Here is a 23501-nt window from a genome sequence, read left to right as displayed (position 1 = left end):
TAAGGCATGGACGAGCACATGTTAAACATACAGCACACACGTGCACATCCGTATAGATATAAAAAACACACGTATAGGTGAATGATAGTACAGACATGAATGTACAGACAAAGACATATTACAAGTGTCCATTAAATAAACCCATTGAGACACGTGAAACATTGCCTCTTTTTCAAAATGATAACCTGGGTCACATCAATTCATTTTAAGTACACAACGATGTACTGCATGAAAGAGATACACAATCAAAAAGTGTAAGGAATGAACGTAAAACTTTTATAAATGTTCAATTATGAGCTTACAGTGTGAGTTCCCTTCACATAATGCATTCCATTTCTATAATCCCTTCAGATATCATTAAAAAAATTTCCTCTGAAATTTTTGTCTGGACCTCGTAGATAAACACATATGCCTCACATAAACCTAGCACTAGATGGCAGACATATCACGTAATTCATCTTCTTTGGTTCTTTCGGTAAAGTCACGTAGAATGAGAATAAAATAATAAATTGATAAAATAAAATAACACAATAATATTCTCACGACGTTTCGGCCACAACACAAGCGGCCTTCATCAGGTGAAGGGACGAGACTGTCTGGAGGACAGCGCTGGAGTGAAAAAGCCACGCTCAGATCGCGACCTTTAAGCTGTGTGAGAAGAAACAAAGCGCCTTGACAAAGGAATTAGCATTGAATTTAGCATTGAAATGGCTGAGTGATTAGCTTGTAACTGGTCACAGAAATAGCTATGTTAAAGTCAGAGCATACACATTCACAGAGGCACCTAGTACAAATCAAACAGGAGAATTTAGCATTGAAATAACTAGGCGAATTTATATTTTAGTTTTTTATTGTTTTTTATTGGTTGACTATATAGTATTCATTATATATTGTAGTGTATACCCAGTTACTGTGAATAGCTCAGATGTGTAGGCCTTGACTTCAACATAGCCATTTCTGTGACCAGTCACAAGCTAATCACTCAGTTATTTCAATGCTAAATTCGCCTAGTATATCTTTACCGAAAGAACCAAAGAAGATGAATCCTTGCAGTCACGAAAGCTTTAAATCGAAATATATCACGTAATTATCAAAGGGGCTCCTTTACGTAAATGCAGGGTGTAGGGGAAAGTGGAATACGTTGTGGCTGAATCGTAGAAATGTAAAAAATTTGGTGGAGTAGTTGCAGTCAGGACGTGAACATGTTTGTGATGACAATAGCAGTTGTGGGCCTGCAAACGATTATATTTTACTGATGTTAAGCGGTTGATTTTTCATAGAGGTAACCATTTGTAGGAAATGGTATAGACTGATGAGCATTAGAAGTGGTGTTTCAGCATGGTAATGCACACCTTCACACTGCATATGCAACAATGGACTTGTTTCGATAGCTTGAATTGGATATTCCGTAAGATCCGACTTACAGCCCAGACTGATTCCCCTATGAAATTTATCTGCTCTGACCTGTGAAAGAAGCTCTATATGGTCGGTCCTCCAACAGTAATGATTTTTTCCCGATACAAGAAGGGCCATTTGTATTGCCGTCTATGACAGATGCTGGATAAAAGAGCATTCCGGATGGTAAAGTGCCAAATAACATAACTTTTGCTGTACATGTATACACACGGGACACAAATGCATAACAAACAACAATCTTAGTTAATTACACAGCTGTTATCAGTGGTGTCCGCTTCATGTTTATAACAGGGCAATTATGACTCCCCTGACAGGCACCCAGAACTTGAACAAAGGATCTCAGCAGTGCCATCTGTCTCTAACACGACCATGATGAGCCAATAGAGCACTCAGACAATGGAGTAGAAAACAAAGCGGCAGTAGCATCACCTCTTCAAAGTCCATGTTGTTTGGGGAGACCCAGGCAATGGGCTGCTCTTCCAGGTTGTATAGAGGCACCACCACAATGAGGTACATGCTGCACACAAGACAAGACAAAGATCCCCCACATAGCCTTAACAGACTTTTGTGGCAAGTGCTGTTAGCGAGTACCTATGAAGGCAGGCACGGCACACGAGGGGTTAAGTGGCCAGCACCATGCCCGACCGCATTTGCCTGCCCAGTGGCAATGTTACACACTGCACCAGGTACTCATTTGTCCTTGATAAATAGGTGTGAGGCCATTAAGACAAACGTTTATATTAGAAGAGATACTTTAACAAAACGACAAGACTATTTTTATTTTACCAGGTAAGGCCCCCTGAGCTATTTTGCTCTTTTTCAGAAGCGACCTGGCCACGAATGAAAGCTCAACAAAGCGGTTTATCATGTGGAAATTTCTATCACGCATATATACGTTTTAATCAAACTTTACATGCACATTGCTTTAATTGGTCTGAAAAAATACTGTCCAAACTCCCCTAGGTATCCAGACACGGAGAACAATACCTTGATATTCTTTGGGTCTTTCGGTACAGTCACGTAGATTGGTTCAAAGAAAATAACAAAAAACTACAACGTTTCGTTCGCAACACAAGCGGTCGTCATCAGGAAAAAGGGGTTAGCCTCTAAAGGCAAACTGTTTATAAAGGTTTAAAATGGGCATAGCCCAAGTGTCAGCAGCATGGGCGGGGCAGCTTATGTTAATGTAAGTGATGGTCCACGCCGGCGCTCGTGGTTGGTTTCCACCAATCAAAGGGCTGCCAGGTAAAAAAAAATTAGCATGTGAATGTAAGATCGGAGAGCGGCCTCCACGGCGAGTGCGCTGAGGTGGCTATGTTAATGTGAGAGATTAGCATCTTAATGTAAGATCGCAGAGCTGCCACCATCTCTAGGTCGGCGCGCGAAAATGGTTGTGTTAGTGTGAGAAATTTAACCTGTTAATGTAAAATCGGAGGGCCGAAAATAACAACTAACATCGAAAGGTGGTAGGATGGGAACATCACAGCCAGTTATGACTTAGACTGGTAGATAACGCCCTTCCAATGATTGCTAAGTTTGTACCCAACTTCTCGGTTGAAATTGTGTCTATGTCTGTATATATGAATGGCTTCATGAACGAATCTTTGTTGATTTCCTTACTGGTTAACAAAGGAACAAATAAACCATCAGTTAAAGATGATGCACAGAATTATGTAAATGTTAAAATATATTGACTGTAGGGCTGCATCATGGGAAGGGGCTGGTTACAAACATCCTAATGCAGGACCCTCCTGAGTCTCAAGACTCGACGATGCTTTGCTGGGTAAATGAATTATGTGATACGATACAGAGAGCAGCAGAGTAATGCCATCTTTAAACTAAGCCTGGTGTGCTAAGAAAGTTGGCTATTAGGTGAAATAATTCACTGAAATATTTGTATTTTTTTGCATTTCTGCAACACCTTGTGAAAAACTTGGTATCCCTGCAAACTTTTTCCAGCTATACAAAGTGTTTATCTCTAATAGAATGTAGCCCACATCATATTCACGCAGACTACGAAAAAATAAAGATACTAATGTTACATGTTAGCACTACCTACACCAAGCCCACTAAATACAGAGCAAGTTCACTGATATAGTATCAGTTTAATAATTACTCTTTTGGTGTTGGGAAGTGTAAATGATGTGTCTTGACTCTGCAAGCACTAGTACCTCCACCTGTATGTATGTTGAACTTCTTTCGCACCGCACACTGCCAACTGTGCTAATCGGTGGTGTGGGGGGCTAACCTGAGGTGTGGGGAAATAATTGTTGTTATCTAACTACCACGAGAGGAGGTAGTGAAAACATCTGGTTTAAAAATTGTTGTCATTCAGCTGTTGAGCGGTGACTCAAATGGATTGATCTATTTAATTAATAAATATATTATTCTATGCATTTCCATCACTCTCTCACACACACCACCTGAAACATACACTCATATTCTTACAAGTCACCACTTGCTTCAAAGTGATGGTGATGTCACCACAGTGCCATACTGTGCACCCTTTAAGGCAATGTGGACTCAATTACAACACTCTTTCATGCACATATCTTCTCTCACACACAAAGACAAAGAACTCCCCCCCCCACCAGCCATAACAGACTATTAGGGCAGGTTCTGTTAGCCAGCACTGATGATGGCCGACACAGTACACAGGGGAGTGGGTGGTCCCCAGTGACAATGTTTACACATCACACCAAGTACTCATTTGAGGCTGAGACGACCTAGGGGAAGCCCAGGATCGGTTCAGATAATAGCTACTAGAGTTGGCCATGAGTGGGAATCGAACTCGGGTCACCGGGTTTATAGCGCAGCGGTTAATACGCTGCGCTTCGAACCCGGCGACCCACACTCACACACAACAACCGTCATTCGCCACTAAGTGGCGGTAACGTCACCACGGCGCTTGTGCGAGACTATGTGCACGTTAAGACGACGTGAAGTGTCGAACGCCCGCTGGCAGGAGGTCACGCGGCTGACCCAGGTGCCATGGGTCGACTGACTGAGATGACTCACGCTGTCATATACATCGAAGCTCCCTCACACATTATTTCTCTTTCACACACACTCTCACATTTACACATACACAGCTTATTCACACATTCTCTCTCACAAACACGTAAAAACACAGACTTCTAGGGCAAGTGCTGTTTGCGAGCAAACACGTAAAAAGACAGACTTCTAGGGCAAGTGCTGTTTACGAGCACATTTGAAGCCCAGAGCGGCACACGAGGGGGTGGGTGGACAGCACCACGCACGGCCGCCTTTGTCTCTGCAGTGGTGCTGTTTTCACCCCGCACCAGGTACTTATTTGAGGCTGAGTCGACCCAGGGAAGGCCCAGGACAGGTTCAGATAATATCATCGTCTCTCACACACACACATACACAGCTATCTCCAGCCCTCATGGCCTGCACTCACTGACCGAACCCTGAGGTCTCCCAGCAGCTGTGGCAGGGGCACAAGGGTTGGGTCGAGTCCATGTTCCCTCATATCACCATTCGCGTCTCCTCCCGTTTCTCCAATTAGCTCCCCAGGCTCAGACCAATGTACTTGGGGCACCGTGTGAACACTCACCACCTGCACACACAAACAAAGACCCCCGATAAAGCCTCTAATAGACTGTTCGGGAAAGTAATAATAGCGGTCACCTATGAGGCCCAGCATGGCACATGCAGGGGTGGGTGATCAACGCCATGCTTGGCTGCCTTTGTCTCCCCAGTGCTGATATTTTTAAAACTGAGTCGGCCACTGTTTTTGGTTGTGAGCGAGAATCAATCTCAGGTGGCTGGGTTCGTAGTGCAGTATGCTAAGTACTACACTACTGCTCCCTACCTGCAAACATAGCACAATATGTGCGTGGGGGTTATGATGCTGTTGAGTACCTGTTAAGGCTTGGACAGCATACAATGGGGTTATGACCTTGAGGAGGTCTAGAACATGTTTAGATAAATCTTGATTTGAAGCTTTCGTGACTGCAGCAATCCATACTCTTTGGTTCTTTCGGTAAAGTCACGTAGGTGGAAATAAAATAAAACAAAGCACGACATTTCGATCGCAACACAAGCAATCAACCACAGCAAGAAAATGCTGAAGTAGGCGAGAGAGCTGCCGTGGCGTGAGGTTATATAGGTAAGAAAGGGGGGAGGCAAGGGGGGAGAGAGAGAGAGGGGGGGATGTTGGGTAGGGGGGGGCTGCATGAGCGCTAGGGGAAGAGGACGTGAGGCTGGCAGGGGGGGGGAAGTGGGTGGGGCTAGAAGTGAGAAGCTGAGTGGGACACGGGGGGGAAAAAAATGTACTAGTAAACGGCAGGTACGATGGAAACAACCACAACCAGTTAAGGCATTACCTGGTTAATAACATCCTTCCAATGATTGTTCAATTTGTATCCATCTTCTCGGTTGAAGGTTTGCCGAGTACCTTGGTCTCGGAAAAAACAATATCATGCGAGCCCACAGCATTATAACAATGGTCAGCTACGGCAGAGGTGTTGGTTCTTCCGTCTTTCAGATCTGCCTTGTGTTCGCGAACGCGGTCCGAGACATGTCGTTTCATTTCCTCAATGTAACTGCTACCGCAGGTACAACTCAGTTTGTAGACTCCAGGGTATTGCTTCTCAGGTATGACCTCCTTCACAGATGGGATTAGATCACGGATTTTGTGTACTGTATTGAATCGGACCTGGATCTTGTGTTTGTTTAAGATTTTGGAAATCTTTTTGGTAACACCTGCTATGTCTGATAAAGTGATGGTTTTGTTGTTTAAGATTTTGTAAATATTTTTGGTAACACCTGCTATGTATGATAAAGTGATGGTTTTGATTGGCTTCTCAGGAGATTGTTTCTGGAGAAGGATGGTAAGCTACCATTCCTGGATGTTTTGTGTGAGAAGAGGCCTGACGGCTCGTTGGGACACTGTCCACAGGAAAGCCACCCACACAGATTCCTATCTAAAATCTGATTCCCACCACCATCCGGCCCAGAAAAATTCCCTCATCAAAACACTACACATTAGGGCCCACTGCATTTCCGACCAACACCACCTAGCCAGTGAACTGGAACACGTACACCAGGCCCTCAAGATGAATGGGTACTTGGACCGCATTATTCGCAAAGCTGTTTCTCCAACCATGGAGAAACAATCTCCTGAGAAGCCAATCAAAACCATCACTTTACCATACATAGCAGGTATTACCGAAAATATTTCCAAAATCTTAAACAAACACAAGATCCAGGTCCGATTCAATACAGTACACAAAATCCGTGATCTAATCCCATCTGTGAAGGAGGTCATTCCTGACATGCCATATCCTGGAGTCTACAAACTGAGTTGTACCTGCGGAGCAGTTACATTGGGTAAATGAAACGTCATGTCTCGGACCGTGTTCGTGAACACAAGGCAGATCTGAAACACGGCAGAACCAATACCTCTGCCGTAGCTGACCATTGTTATAACGCTGTGGGCTCGCATGATATTTTTTTTTCCGAGATCAAGGTACTCTGCAAACCTTCGGGCAACTATCAAAGGTTTGTTCATGAAGCCATCCAGATATATAAACATAGACATAACTTCAACCGAGAAGATGGATACAAATTTAACAATCATTGGAGGGATGTTATTATCCAGGTAATGCCTTAACTGGTTGTGGTTGTTTCCATCGTACCTGCCGTTTACTAGTATATTTCCCCTCCCCCCGTGTCCCACTCAGCTTCCCACTTCTAGCCCCACCCACTTCCCCCCCCCCCACAGCCTCATGTCCTCTTCCACTAGCGCTCACACAGCCCCCCACTTCCCTTACCCCACACCCCCCCTCTCTATCTCTCCCCCCTTGCCTCCCCCCTTTCTTACCAATATAACCTCTTGCCACGGCAGCTCTCTCGCCTACTTCAGCATTTTCCTGCTGTGGTTGTTCCACCTGATGAAGATTGGTTGTGTTGCGATCGAAATGTCATGCTTTGTATGTTTAGATACAGCTTGGCACTGATGTAATGTTACCAGTGGCAAGCTGTATCTGAACAACAGCTGTGCCACTGCTCCCATATACATATATACATACACACCATTAGTGTACACATAGAGATTAAATGACAGATTTAGCTACAAGACCACCTCACACACTGAGCTGACTTTAGTATGCTAACAGCACATTATATATGGCTAAATAGGAATTATTTCTAGTTTACAATGGTATGTGTGTTTGGGTCTCTTTCCCCATTATTCTATTATCCCTCTCTATTTTGCTTCTATTTTCCTCCCTCCTCTCTTCTCCTACCCTCTTTCTCTCTTCTGTCTTTTTATCTTCTCCCCCCCCCCCCCGCCCCCCCCCACCGACGGTACCTGCAGGAGGCCCCCATTGGGGCCTGCGTTGAGCATGAATGAGTAGAGTGAATCAGCCTCCAGCCCGACTACGAGCTGGTGGCTCCTCATTGCATCCACTTCCATGCTGTGGCCACCCCTGTACACGATCTACACACACACGTGGAGGGCAGAGGTGGGGGGAGATAAAGGTCAAAGGTCACACAAGACTCAGGGCTCTTCAGTTGAGACAGCCACTCTCCTGTGAAAGTAAATACCCTGCCACCGTCGGCATTAACACTGCCCTGAAAACCGGCTGGGTGACACTGTCTTCAAAGGAAAATACTCAATTCACAATCATAAGCTTATGTATTTGTAAAATTACAGTCGGGGGTAGACTTGGCCCATCGTGTTTATCATGACTGCCATCGTCATTTTTTAATCAAGAGGGGAAGTTAGGCACCTTTTGGCTGCACCTACTGACCACTCCTGGCCTTCACATGGGTTGAGGTGGCTTGTGTGCTGAGAATGTGCAACTGTCCAACCCTGACTCTCCATAATACTTGCCTATACCTCACTGCCACACCTGATGTTTACTTTTTATAAATGTTCTCAAATCACCTGACTTAAATGGCCATGCTGTCTCCTGACTAGGCGTGTAACGATGTATCATTTAATCTGTGAATTTGATTCGCATAAGTTCATGATGCATGCATAACATCGTACATGCAATTACTCAATTGCCGACTATGCAAATTGCATGCTGATACATTAGGCCAATAAAACAGACACAAGTCAGAAACAAATAAGAAACAATATCCAGTACACGAGATGGTAAAAGCAATCACAAATACATTATTTAACTGAATCACAACTCTAAATTTTGACGATTCATCGAATTGCAGGGTGCCGACTCGTTACATACATAGCCCTGACTCTTGCCTGACCTCCTGTCCATGTCCCTGCTCCTTATCGTTGCTGCTGCTGCTACTCCCACCCGTCATCTGTCTTTGGCCTCTCCTGTCCTTGGTTCCCCCAAGGCTCACTGGTGCTGGGCCCTGGCACCCAGGACCCCCCTGAGACTCATCGGTGCTGGGCCCTGGCACCCAGGACCCCGCTGAGACTCATCGGTGCTGGGCCCTGGCACTCAGGACCCCCCTGAGACTCATCGGTGCTGGGCCCTGGCACCCAGGACCCCCCTGAGACTCATCGGTGCTGGGCCCTGGCACCCAGGACCCCCCTGAGACTCATCGGTGCTGAGCCATGGAAACTGCAGCACCTCTCGGGCTTCCCTGAATGTTATTGATGTTGTCTTCAGACATTGTTACATTTGGATACAATATTCAAATTATTACATCGTTGTCCTTTAAGTGTTTTTAAAATAACTAACAACATTATATGTGCCACCTATAGAGAGACTGGCTCCTGTCATCGAAATGTAGAATTTTCACCACTGGATCAGGGCTGTAAACAGAGAGAAACACAGAACTTATTTTTTTAAGCAGGGCTACAATTTAAATATATTCTGTTGTAAGGAACTGATAATACAGACACAGTAAAGTATTTTGTCGACTGTGATGCTACACTCATATGGTGATAAGTTGTTTAGTGTGGTGTGTCGTATAGTGCTAAAATGAAGTGCAGTGTTAGATGCAAATATGTAGTACTAGCGGGAAGTACCCGGCGTTGCCCGGGCGAAAAACATCCAGGAAAAGCCATCAAAATCTTCCAGAAAAAAACAGCGCATATCAACGCTGTGTGCAAAAATCGCAGTGGGATGAAAGTAAAAGAATAACAACCATAAGACAATTGAGATGAAAGTTATGAGGCTGTGTACTTGAACAAACAAAAATGGCTTAAGCATACGTTTTAGAAATCAGCAAAAGAAAGCTAGAGAAAGATTGTAACAGTGTGCATAGGAACTGCGATTCAAATTTAAGAGCAAACGATATAAATAACGTGTACGACCATACTTTTCTGACATAGCTGGCAGCATGAGTCACTCCATAACAGCAGGAGTATCTAAATTTTCCAATGCACCTTTAAAGATCAGCACATTCTAATTAAAAGTGAAAGTCACACTTTACTGGTAAGATATTAAGATATGCCTTTGTCTTCTATTGAATGCAATCAGTCATACGTATATGGTTAATGGCAGAAAAACACATTTATTTGTACTGTAGTATTTATTACCGTAGTACTTATGAGTAGTGTAGTAAGGCACTTCACAACACACAGGCGGTATGACATTTGTAATAGGAAAATGGGGGAAATCGGGAGAAGGGAGGTAGGGCAGGTAAGATAGGAGGCGAAAGAACAACAGCGCGCGGGCAGTGGCGCAAACAAACGCTGCCAGCCAAATCGCGGACAGGACACTTGACAGCCACGGAGGCAGGCAGGAGATGTGGGGATAGGGCGATGAGATGTGGGACGGCGAGGAAGGCGCACTGCATGAGCGCCATCACTAACAGCCGCCGGTAGGCAGGCCGCCGAAATGGTGGTTGGCAGGCGCAGGTGAAGGTAGGACACCCGGGAAGGAAGCGAAGTGCAGGCCGCACAGGGCGGCGAGGTGTGGGCGCGGCTCAGCGAGCATCCGCCGACAGCATAAACTACCCCCCAGCAGGCGTGGGGTGAAGCAGCACACGTGTGCGGGGAGTGGTGCCCCAACCCAAGCAAGAGACTCTCCAAAGTAATGAAACACAAAAGAGGGCCTCTTGCAAATAATTCAAGTGACACTTGTAGCTGACCCGCACCCCCCTATCAAAGAGCCTTTTTCTGGTCTTGCCTGCTGGTGCAAAGTAATGTAAATGTTTTGCATTGCCTACGCGAGAGCATCCAACATAAAGCTGGCCATGAGAAAAGCACGGAGTTGCCAAATTAAGTCCCACCACTTTTAAAGATTGTCCTTGCGCCTTGTTAATGTGGCACAGTGGTTCAGATATGAAGCCTCTTAAATTCAAAGACTGCGTCATTTGGGATTACAGTAAAACCTTGGATTGCGAGCATAATCCGTTCCGGAAACGTGTTTGTAATCCAAAGCACTCGTATATCAAAGCACTCGTATATCAGTTGTGATCACGTGATGCTCAGCAGACAAAGCGTATACGTACTACTCGTCTTGCAAGACCTCGCTCGTTTATCAAATTAATATTTAATTAAAAAACTTGCTCGTCTTGCAAAACACTCGCAGACCAAGTTACTCGCAATATAAGGTTTTACTGTATAGGTATGCGAGGGAAAAAGACGTCTTCACCTTTAGAATTGCCTGTAATGATCGTAGCTTTGATGACATTTGAATGTAATTCTTTGACAATCAACCTTGTGCCATTGCATAGTCTAGGTAGGTCCAATTTTCTCAATAGCAGGACAGGTGCCCCAATTTTTAGTAGCAAGTTGTGTGGTGGAACACCCGGGAGCTGCAGATAATTCAAGAATTCAACAGAATAGTGAACAATTTGATCATGGTCAAACACTGAGTCAATAGATTTGTAGGACTTGTGCTCTCCAAATAATTTCTGCAACAGCATAGAATTTATTCTGTGAACAGCATCATTTTTAGGAGCCAAAATGGCCCTCTCCCATAGCCAGATAACATCTTGAAAGTGTTGTTGCATGTTTGGGTACACCTTTTCCTCTAGTTCCTCTTGCCAAGTGCAAAGGATGCCTTTAGACATGGTGATAAGTCCATCTGTGCCGTCAGCAACAATTGTTCCATTTCCAATATCAAGAAGAGCTTGAGCAAAACTTCCTGCCTCTTGGTCTCCATGGAGATACACACGCGTATTTGTAGTTGGTCTCAGTTTTATTACGTGCCTCCAGAGGAACGATGACTTGATGCAGGCATTCAACTCATCAGCTTTGGTTCCGCGAAGTACCACAGGTAAGGTTTGTCACCAGCCATGAGAAAAGTTACACCACCCATAATCCTGGGATTGTCGCGGAGAACCTGCAAAGTTGTGTTGACAGCCTCAAATGCTCCCTTGTGGGACATGGTGCATTCATCCCACAATATTAGTTCACAATTAATCAGGACTTGTGCAAGGGCAGTCCCCTTTGAAATATTGCAAAAAGGGTTTTCTTGTCGGGATAGATATAATGGAAGCTTGAATGTGGAATGGGCCATTCTTCCTCCAGTAAGCAGGGTTGCCGCAATCCCCAAAGATGCCACAACCGGAGCAATTGTCTGCCTCTGGCGATCCTTAGCCAGGAGCAAGTTGAGAAACAAGGTCTTCCCAGTACCACCAGGTGCATCAAGGAAAAATATGCCTACATTTTTAGACTCAATGTCTTCCAAGATTTTCGTGTAGACTTCTATTTGTGCATCCATCAGCTTTGGTTAATTTTCCTCAGCACATTTTAGAAGCTCTCAACCATCATAGGATATTTCACATAGGATCTCTTGGCCAAGGGCATGCAGGTTGTCCCTGGAGGGTGTTGGTAGTCTGATAGACTTGAGGTCTTTTCCACCAATGGAGTGAAGTTTGCCTTCAAGGAGGATGAGGACCTGGTTAAAGATAACATCCGAAAAGGTGACCTCGAGGTTGGGATTTTGTAGTTGAGCTCTGTGGAGGATGTCCTCACTGATGGCTTGTTTGTATTTTTCCAAGAGTCCCATGGGGTCAGATGGGGTGCAAACGTGAAGAATTATGCAGAAGAGCAATCTCATTTGAGAAGGGGACTGACTAACAGAAGCCTCTGTCATAGCTTTATCAACATGCTGATCATCCTCAAGAATTCCACAAAGATTGCAAGCTTTCCTGTATGTTTCACAGACAACTCCTTCCATGGTTTGGAGGTCTTGGAAAGAATTTGGCCCTTTGACACATGGAGAAGCATTCGCAGAAAGTAGCACTCCTGATTGTTGGGATGAGCTGTGTAGACTCTTCCTAAGGCATCAGATTCACCGTCACCACCACGTTGCTTCCATTTTCTTTGAGAGTCCATGTGTAATAAGTGGCTCCGACACGGTAAGTAACTTTCTGTATTATTTATTCAAATCTTCGTACAGCCACCGCCTCTCGTTCTCGCGGATGCCGATCCGCTCTCTGGCGTGGCTGTGCTGCCCCGCGCCACGTGGCGCTCACCCCGCTCTCTACTGCACCGCTGGCTGGCGGCGCGCTGGGGAGCGGCTGAGCAGCTGAGCGGCTGGAGGTCGAGCCGCCACGTGGCAGGTGGAGATGGCGGGGCAGCAGCGACGGGGAGCTCCTCTTCGATCTTCAACCACCGACCCCTAACGTTCCGCTACCCCTGCTTATATTCTCTTCTCCGAGGCTAAGCCACGCCTCTGGCCACGCCCCTCTAGGAACCTTCGAGAACGTTCCAGAGGCTTCCATGCTAGATCCGCCCATTCACCTTTCCCCCAGATAGAACCCCCACTACTCATAATGCATGGACTGTATGATGGTATGTAAATGTAACCCCACAATTATGCAGGAGATGGCGCTCGCTTATTACACATGTATAGTAGGAGGGAAGTTAATGAGAGAGCAGGCTGGCAGCGAACGGGTCACTTTGGCACAAAACAAAAAACGCAATCAGGGTCGTATCCTTTGGAGCCAGTGCCTGTTCTTGGGCATTTCCTTCGGTGAAGTAGATGCGTTGACCATTTTCGAGGTGAACTGCCAAATGGACCACTGTGGGGGAATGGTGATGGATGGCCTCATTGCTGCTGATGTATCTTCCTTTGACAAAAAGCTGAACCTCATCCACACTTGGCCCCTCTTTTTGTCAGGCAAACACAGCCATGTCAGAGCCTTTGTTAATGTATTTGCAAACATTTGATGGCTTTCTCCGAAATGCAGAATTCCACATCAATGTGGGCCTCAAAGATCTTGTACAGAAGAGGGCAGTAGGGAACGATCCACTGGTTGTCAACCCTAATTTTAGAGTTAGTGCCAGGTTTGAGCATTGTTACAAATCCACCATCTTCAGTATTTCTGTGACAAAATACAGTGAGGGAAAAAAGTATTTGATCCACTGCTGATTTTGTACGTTTGCCCACTGACAAATAAATGATCAGTCTATAATTTTAATGTAGGTTTATTTGAACAGTGAGAGACCGAATAACAACACAAAAATCCAGAAAAACGCATGTCAAAAATGTTATAAATTGATTTGCATTTTAATGAGGGAAATAAGTATTTGACACCCTCTCAATCAGAAAGATTTTTGGCTCCCAGGTGTCTTTTATACAGGTAACGAGCTGAGATTAGGAGCACACTCTTAAAGGGAGTGCTCCTAATCTCAGCTTGTTACCTGTATAAAAGACACCTGTCCACAGAAGCAATCAATCAATCAGATTCCAAACTGTCCACCATGGCCAAGACCAAAGAGCTCTCCAAGGATGTCAGGGACAAGATTGTAGACCTACACAAGGCTGGAATGGGCTACAAGACCATTGCCAAGCAGCTTGGTGAGAAGGTGACAACAGTTGGTGCGATTATTCGCAAATGGAAGAAACACAAAAGAACTGTCAATCTCCCTCGGCCTGGGGCTCCATGCAAGATCTCACCTCGTGGGGTTGCAATGATCATGAGGGTGAGGAATCAGCCCAGAACTACACGGGAGGATCTTGTCAATGACCTCAAGGCAGCTGGGACCATAGTCACCAAGAAAACAATTGGTAACACTCTACGCCGTGAAGGACTGAAATCCTGCAGCGCCCGCAAGGTCCCCCTGCTCAAAAAAGCACATATACATGCCCGTCTGAAGTTTGCCAATGAACATCTGAATGATTCAGAGGACAACTTGGTGAAAGTGTTGTGGTCAGATGAGACCAAAATGGAGCTCTTTGGCATAAACTCAACTCGCCGTGTTTGGAGGAGGAATGCTGCCTATGACCCCAAGAACACCATCCCCACCGTCAAACATGGAGGTGGAAACATTATGCTTTGGGGGTGTTTTTCTGCTAAGGGGACAGGACAACTTCACCACATCAAAGGGACGATGGACGGGGCCATGTACCGTCAAATCTTGGGTAAGAACCTCCTTCCCTCAGCCAGGGCATTGAAAATAGGTCGTGGATGGGTATTCCAGCATGACAATGACTCAAAACACACGGCCAAGGCAACAAAGGAGTGGCTCAAGAAGAAGCACATTAAGGTCCTGGAGTGTCCTAGCCAGTCTCCAGACCTTAATCCCATAGAAAATCTGTGGAGGGAGCTGAAGGTTCGAGTTGCCAAACGTCAGCCTCGAAACCTTAATGACTTGGAGAAGATCTGCAAAGAGGAGTGGGACAAAATCCCTCCTGAGATGTGTGCAAACCTGGTGGCCAACTACAAGAAATGTCTGACCTCTGTGATTGCCAACAAGGGTTTTGCCACCAAGTACTAAGTCATGTTTTGCAGAGGGGTCAAATACTTATTTCCCTCATTAAAATGCAAATCAATTTCTAACATTTTTGATATGCGTTTTTCTGGATTTTGTTGTTAATCTGTCTCTCACTGTTCAAATAAACCTACCATTAAAATTATAGACTGATCATTTCTTTGTCAGTGGGCAAACTTACAAAATCAGCAGGGGATCAAATACTTTTTTCCCTCACTGTAGAGGATAGCCACCATGGCTTGTCTGAGTTTCTGTCAAGAATTGTCTTGGATATTTCTTGGTGCACTTGCGGTTGTGCATTTATGGCAAATTTGGATTGAACTCCCCACATGGGCCATGGACTATTTGCTTGCAAACCACATCAAATAGGGCAGGGTCTTTGTTGGGGTCAGGTAGCGCAGCACTGAAAAATATGTCAATGTCACTTGCATACATTTTTTCCCTCATCCATATCAATATGTGAGCATGAGGAAGACCACGTTTTGCCACTCAGTGGTTTGCAAGTTACATATTGTGTTTCCAAAGATGCCGCCTTCCTTTGTCGTAAAAAAGCCGCATGAGTTGATCAAGTTTGAGTTTAAACACCCTTGCAATTTTGTCATGTCTGTCTGTTGGATTTTGCTTTTGATAAAGCTCAACCTGGATTGCAAGTGAAGGTGTTAAACAGATCAGGCCTGCCATATTGCCTGATATAGGTCATGGCATCTGGAGTCCTCTCATGAATGTATCTTGGTCCACCTGTGAAGAAGGCAAAATAACTAATCTTCCCACATTGTGAGCGTTTGCATCTCCGTCAGCATTGACAGTGTCCCTGAGATGAACATACTGTTTTACACACAGGCATTTTTGATTGAGTTGAATGTAAAGAAGGTGCTCACTCTCAGTGTTGGCATACTCATCCACAACATACTGGTGAAAGAGGTTGGCGCACCTTAATATATGGTTTCCTCCTTCTCTGTCCATGATCATGAAGGAATAGCAGTCCTTAGAGGAGACAGTTTTCTGAGGATGACTTTGTGCTATTGCTTTGATAATTTTAGGAATCTGGACATGGTAGCCATCTTGGCCTTGCCACAGTATCAGGGGGTATTGTAGGGCTTCATATGCTCTGTTTGCCTCAGGAATTCGTTTGATGGTGTTGTCTTGGTATCGAAGCACAATGTCTCTCTTACCTTGTTCTTCACCCACCATAAGAACAGCAACCTCACCACAAGTTGGGGCATTGAACCTCCGTGCGTGCTCCCTGCCTGGGACCTTGGATGCATTGATTACAACCTGATAATCATTGGAGGTGACTTGTTGAGCAGCATGTTTGAAACTTGTAATCAATTAATTGTGTTGGTTGAGCATCCCTTGGAGGGAGAGGACAATGGCTAGTCTGGCACTAGGAATATTGCTGCATCGCCAGTTGCCTTGCTGACCTTCATCTCCCATGAAGTATATCTGAAGAAACTTTGGCTCTTCGCCAGGCAGTGGCTGAATGGATCTGATTAGATGATAGAATTGCCCTTGAACTTTGAATGTGGGCAATAAATCCTGGCTCCACTATTTCCTTAGTTGCACCAAAAGAAGTCATTTGAAAGCAAGAATTGTACTTGCTGATGTTGGTCAGAAAGTATTTAGTGGCCAGATACCAAGGATTTCAGTGGTCCGGGGGCATCTGCACAAGGCAAAGTTTGAGTTTTCCATCACTGCAGCACATTCCCTTAGTTTCTCCTTTCCATTTTTAGCACCACATTCTGCACAAGTAATTGACATATAGCCTAATATCAGCATGGATTGATAATTGATCTCTGGTTGGTAATTTAAAGCAGCTCTGTTCCAGTCCGGGTTATTTCTTCTTGCTCTTGATGCAGCAGCATGACAGACTTGGCTCTGGCAAGCCGTTTTCTGATGTTGTGGTTCCTCAGCCGGTGCTGATGCAGTGACTGTGCAGTCCCTGGCCTGTCAAGATGCACGCTGAACAGGATTTTCCTGAGTCAGTGCTGCTGCAGTGACTGTGCGGGCCCTGGCTTGTCGAGATGCACGATGGTCAGGGTTTTCTGCAATCCGTGCTGTTGCAGTGAATGCATGCTGTTGAGGGTGTACCTCAGCTTTGGCTGCAGCAGTGGCTGTGCAGTCTGTAGCTTGGTTTCGTGAACGGTGCTCTTGAGTTCCCTCAGCCTGTGCTACTGAGGTGCCTTCGTTGTTAGTTTGGGGAAGTTGCTGCTCCTGCACCGTTTGTTTTATGTGCAGCAGCGGCAATCTCTTTGCGTGTTTTTTTTATTTTGGAGAGGCCTGTTTTTTTCTTTTGGGCATTTTGTACGCGAGGGAAAGCCTCCCTCCCGTGAGCACTCAGCAGAAGCTGGGTCCACCTAGGGGAGGCTTAGGACCGGTTCAGATAATCGTCACCGGTGTTGGCCATGACCGGGAATCGAGCTGGAGTCGCCGGGTTCGTGGTGCAGAGCGTTTACCGCGACACCGCCGAGACACACACAAATAAAATAAAACACACACACACACATCGACTTAAACACACACACACAGACGCACACACACATTGACCTAGACACACAGACATATGTACTTACACACACACAGACATATGGACTAACACACACGCATATGGACTCACACACACACACATGGACGTACACACACACATATATCGACGTACACACACACATACATCCACTCACACCTATCAACTCAGACACACACACATCGACTTACACACACACATCGACTCGCACACACACACATCGACTTACACGCACACACATGGACTGACACACGCAGACATACATCGAGGTACACACACACATCGAGTCACACCCATCGACTCAGACACACACATCGACTTCCACACACACACATCGACTTACACACACACACAAATGGACTCACAAACATACACACATCGACTCACACACAGACAGACACATCAACTTACACACACGCATGGACTTACACACACATAAACACATCGACTCGCACAAAGACACATTGACTCACACACACACACATCGACTGACACACACATACATCGACTCACACACACATGGACTGACACACACACGGATGTACGCACACACTTGGACTTACATACACATGTCGATGTACACACACACATACATCGACTTGCGCACACACACACACGCAGTGACTCACACACACACACATCGACTCACACACACACAGATATGGACACACACATGCAAACACATGGACTTACACACACACATATGGACTCACACACATACGGACTTAGACACACACGCATCGACTCAAACACCCATATATACATGGACTCACACACACATCGACTCAAACGCACATACATCGACTCACTCACACATCCACCAACACACACACATCTAATTACACACACACACATGGACGAACACACAGACGCAAATGGACTTACACACGCACACATCGACTTACACGCACACATTTTTACTTTTCTTTTTAAATAATAGTTTTCTATCTGCGTGATTTTAGGGAAAGAACCAAGGAAGAGGGAAAATGCACGCGTGTATAATAAGTAATACTCTTTGGTTCTTTTGGTAAAGTCACGTAGGTAGAGAGAGACACACACACAGAGACAAAGAGAGAGAGAGACAGAGAGACACATAGAGAGAGACACACCTAGAGAGACACACAGAGAGAGAGATGCACAGAGAGAGACACACACAGAGACACACACAGAGGGACACACCCAGAGAGAGAGAGACACACACAGAAAGACACACCCAAACACAGATAGAGACACACGCACAAAGTGACACACAGATAGAGAGACACACATACAGACAAAGAGACACAAGAGAGAGAGAGAGAGACTTCTATGGGTTCTCCCTTGTCGCCAGTGGTAGCGAATGTTTTCATGGAGAAATTTGAAACAGATGCCATCCTGACATCCACTCAACGTCCTTCCTTGTGGAAAAGATATGTAGATGACACGTTCGTCATCTGGCCACATGGCCAGACAGCACTGGACCAATTTTCAACCACATCAATTCCATACACCCATCCATCAAATTCACCATGGAAGTAGAAAATGATGGCAAGCTACCATTCCTGGATGTTTTTATCGAGAAGAGACCTGATGGCTCGTTGGGACATTCTGTCTACAGGAAAGCTAGCGACACGGATTCCTATCTAAAGCCTGATTCCCACCACCATCCAGCCCAGAAGAACTCCCTCATCAAAACACTACACCATAGGGCACGTCGCATCTCCGACCAGCAACACCTAGCCAGTGAGCTGGAGCACGTACACCAAGCCCTTAAGATGAATGGATATTCAAACCGCACAGTCCGCAAAGCTGTATCCCCAACCATGGGGAGAGAACCATCTGAGGACCCAATCAAAACCATCACCTTGCCTACATAGCAGGTGTTACCAAAAATATTTCCAAAATCTTGAATAAACACAAGATCCAGGTTCGATTCAACACAGTACACAAAATCCGTGATTTGATCCCATCTGTGAAGGATGTAATTCCAGACATGCAATACCCTGGTGTCTACAGACTAATTTGTGTCTGCGGTAGCAGTTACATCGGGGAAACGAGACGACATGTTTTGGACCGTGTTCGCGAACACAAGGCATATCTGAAACATGGCAGAACCAATACCTCTGCCGTAGCTGACCATTATTATAACGCTGTGGGCTCGCATGATATTGCTTTTTCCGAGACCAAGGTACTCTGCAAACCTTCGGGCTACCATCAAAGATTTGTCGATGAAGCCATCCAGATATATAAACACAGACACAATTTCAACCGAGAAGATGGGTACAAACTGAGCAATCATTGGAAGGAGGTTATTAACCAGGTAAAGTTATAATTTGCTGTGATGTTTCCATCCTTCCTGCCATTGTTTAGCAGTTATTTCTGACTCTGAATTACATCACCTTGTTAAATGTATAATAAAATTATTTTATTTTATTATTTTATTCTCATTCTACGTGACTTTACCGAAAGAACCAAAGAAAATGAATCATTGCAGTCACGAAAGCTTTAAATCGAAATTTGTTAAATGTATTTACATTAACAGATTAAGGTCTCACTAACATAGTCACCGCTGCTCCCTTTTGCCTCGATGTAACGGTAGCTCTCACTGTTTAATAGACTGTACGTCTCACTGACATGGCCACAGTTACGGTGGTTCTCTTGCGTTGATACGCTGGCCTCTCACTGTGCAGCAATCAACACCGCAGCTTGTGTTGCCCACGAGGTGGCGCTATGTCCAGTCCTCTGACACAGACATGCTATCTTCCCATTAAACTCGTTAACATTAACATGCCAATCTCTCCCATTAACGCAGCTGCTGTGCGTGCGTGCGGCGACGGGACTCCATCTCTGACCCCGCCTACTTACCCTTGGGTGACACCGACCTCAAACCTATACATATAACCTCTTGTTGCAGCAGCTCTTTCTTGTTCAGCAGTTCTACTGCTGTATCTTTTCACCCGATGACGATTGCTTGTGTTACGATTGAAACGTTGTGATTTATTTATTTTCTACCTACGTGACTTTACCGAAAGAACCAAAGAGTATTAATTGACACAACGTCAACGCTGAACCCCCGTACTGGGGGGGCAAGTGTAAATATGTGAGAATGAAGGCGTAATAGCAATCAGTATATTCATTTGTTTGGCCCTGTGCAGTCAGTGATATTACGTGGCTGCTTATGGCTCAAGAGTACAGAAAAAGGCTGGACAGTGATATTTAGAAAGGTACCTATTTTAAAAGAGAAAACGTGTGCATAAGTGTCATTCCCTCACGTAAAGACGTGGTCGCAAAAGCAAAGTTTGTGGGGAATAAGAGGCAAGATGAATAGTAATGAGTAAACAGTGATGGTAATAAATAGTTTGAAGGGAGCTGTGTGTTACCTTGCGCAGTGTCCACACGAATGGAAATTGCCCCCTCCGCCCCTCCAAATGCATGTGACTTGGTAGGGGCCCTCCCCCCCACCAAACGCATGTGACTTGGTAGGGGCCCTCCCCCCCACTAAACGCGTGTCACTTGGTAGGGCCGCGCATGCGCAGATGGGTGCTTTGGCGCGTGCTCGGAGGCGTGACGTAATAAATAAAAAAACAAAAACAGCACTAAATCGCGAATCAAACTACTTTAACGGCGACGGATGCGAAATCGGAATAGCACTGGCTCACCACGGAGCTTATGGCGTGCTAGCTGGGTACTTTTAAAAAAACATAAACCCCACGGTTCGTGAGCCAAATCCCTTGCAAGTTTCGGCCACACACAGTCAGACAGACAAAAAATGCCTTTGACAGGTTAGATGAGGTGGTGTGTGTGTGGGTGTGTCATGCTGTAGTTTGGTGTAATATGTTATGGTGGTATCCCATGGTGTAGAATGGTGGATCGAGGGGTGATTTGGCATGATATGTTGTGGTGTGTTGCTGCGTGGCTTGGTGTGGTGAGTTGCAGTGTGTGCGGTGTAGTGTGTCCTTGTATGGAGAGGTGATTTGTGGCATGTCGTGGTGGGGTGATCACCTGTAGTCGTTCGTTTGACCCTGGAGAATCAGGGACCTCCCAGGACAGCAGGACTGATGTCGGCATCATGGCTTTAATGCGGAAATTCATGGCAAATCCGCCTGCTACAACAACAGCAGCAACAACCAACATTCCTCTACAAGCTCTTCCTGACCATATTACATACTCCAAGTTGACTTTCAGGCTATGAGTGGATAGAAAACAGACCAAGGTGACTTCAAGATGCACCACCCACACTCGCTGTATTTTAGCCATCTTATTCATTGAGGGCACCTACCACCAGCCATCCAGTAGAATTTTTCACAAGCCCCCTCAACGGTACCAATACTGGCATAACTGGTACCAGTTGTCAAGAAGTCCACTTAGGCCCAGATATTAACCCGGTACATTCAGCTTCAAGTCTCCTTTTATCCAAGTCTACTCAGAATCAGTAGCCAGTTGCACAAAACACGTGAAGTGAAAATTACCCTTCTCAATGATATAAACAGAAAGGGCCACGTAAAAAAATATTTCATTCTCGGTGTTTTACGCAATGACTACATGTTCAGTTCTATAGGGAGTCTGCTTAGCTCCAAGCCCTATAATTACTACGGCCACTCAGCTTATGGTCCTTCTGCCCCTTCACAGCCAACTTAGCCCACAGAAACAAAGACACACACACACCACATAAACAAACATAAAGATCCCCCTTATGGCCATACAGACTGTTTAAAAAGTGTTGTAAGTGACACCTATTAAGGCTGGCACGGCACATAAGGAGGTGGTGTGACCAGCACCACCCCTGGCCGCGTTTGTACGTGCAAAACTAAGGTTTACGCACCGCACCAGGTACTCATTTAAGTCAACCTAGGGGAGGCCTAGTAAAAGTTCAGGCATTCGCCACTGTTGTTTTCCACGGCTGGAAATTAAATTGAGATCACTGGGCTTAGATAGCAATGTTGTAAGCACTACGCCACACACACACGCACCACCTTCATTGGAGAGTGTCCGAAAGTGCACGGCATCGCTGAGGGGCCCCGGCCCAGCCTCGGTGTGTGCCCTCACTCGCGCCTCATAGCTCCGGTTTGGCTGGAGGCCGCTCAGCACCACGGCTGTGGTATCACCGACGACATGAAGCTCCCCATCCCAGGACTCCGCCGCAACATCTCCTCCTTCTTCAGAATCTCCACCGGGTCCTCCAACACCAGGGCCTCCACTGCCTGGACCCCCAGGAACTCCTCTACCTACTCCTGCAGAACCTCTTCCTCCACCTTCATGACCTCCTCGTTCACCTCCACTTGCAGGACCTCTTCCACCTTCAGAAATTGTACCTCTAGTACCTCTTCCACCACGTTGAGAAACTCCACCTGCTTTGTAATCTCCTTTTCCTCTTCCATCTCCAGCAATACTTCCTTCTGCTCTCTCTGCTCCTGTACCCTCACGATGTCCTACTCCTCCAATGGGCAGGGCTCGGTAAAGCACCGTATACCTTACGATCACTCCATTGCGAGAGTCCAGGGGTGGAGGCTCCCAATGGAGCGCGGCCGCCGAGCGGCCCATGCGCCCCACACTCACGTTCAACGGCGGAGCTGACGGCGGAGCCTCGGGCGTTACCACTGTAATCACCGCCTCCTCGCCCAAGAGACTGCCTCCGCTCACCCCGCCCACACTCCGTGCCACCATGACAAACGAGTAGGAGGCCCCGCGATGCAGGTTGCGCACAGTGACACTAGACTCGGACACCGCGAGGTACAGGGTGGACGCTTGAGTGGCTGTGGTACAAGAGAGGAGGGTGTTCGGAATATGTGTTTAAGATGCAACCCAAACAACAAAGGGTGATTATGTAATAGCTATGCATCTAGGCCGTGTATTCCTGGCTATCCCATGACTTGTAATCTTTGTTAGTGAGAAAAATACTTAAATTAAGCATGTCTGTTAATACACAGTGTTCCTTTCCTCCCTATGACGGTAAACAAAACCTGG

At 45.8% G+C, this 23501-nt stretch overlaps 1 protein-coding gene across 5 annotated transcripts in view; it reads right to left on the bottom strand.

The window, feature by feature from the left end:
• LOC116938735 (receptor-type tyrosine-protein phosphatase S-like) overlaps positions 1-23501 on the bottom strand; it is a 246293-nt gene that overhangs the window by 31749 nt on the left and 191043 nt on the right. For 4 of the 5 annotated variants that reach the window (XM_032946294.2, XM_032946285.2, XM_032946325.2 and 1 more), the window contains 5 exons: positions 22508-23290; positions 21540-21643; positions 7754-7882; positions 4842-4996; positions 1846-1933 (listed from right to left, as the gene is read on the bottom strand). In XM_032946294.2, the coding sequence (XP_032802185.2) occupies positions 1846-1933; positions 4842-4996; positions 7754-7882; positions 21540-21643; positions 22508-23290 (1259 nt within the window). The remainder of the gene's footprint in view (positions 1-1845; positions 1934-4841; positions 4997-7753; positions 7883-21539; positions 21644-22507; positions 23291-23501) is intronic. The other variant, XM_032946305.2, reaches the window with a different exon arrangement.

The sequence above is a fragment of the Petromyzon marinus genome, chromosome 1 (genome assembly GCF_048934315.1).
Source record: "Petromyzon marinus isolate PM22_M1 ecotype Great Lakes invasive population chromosome 1, UKy_Petmar_22M1.pri1.0, whole genome shotgun sequence".
In the NCBI taxonomy this organism is placed as follows: domain Eukaryota; kingdom Metazoa; phylum Chordata; class Hyperoartia; order Petromyzontiformes; family Petromyzontidae; genus Petromyzon; species Petromyzon marinus.
Note: the sequence above shows the minus strand (reverse complement) of the source record. Positions and strands in the feature narration are given on the sequence as shown.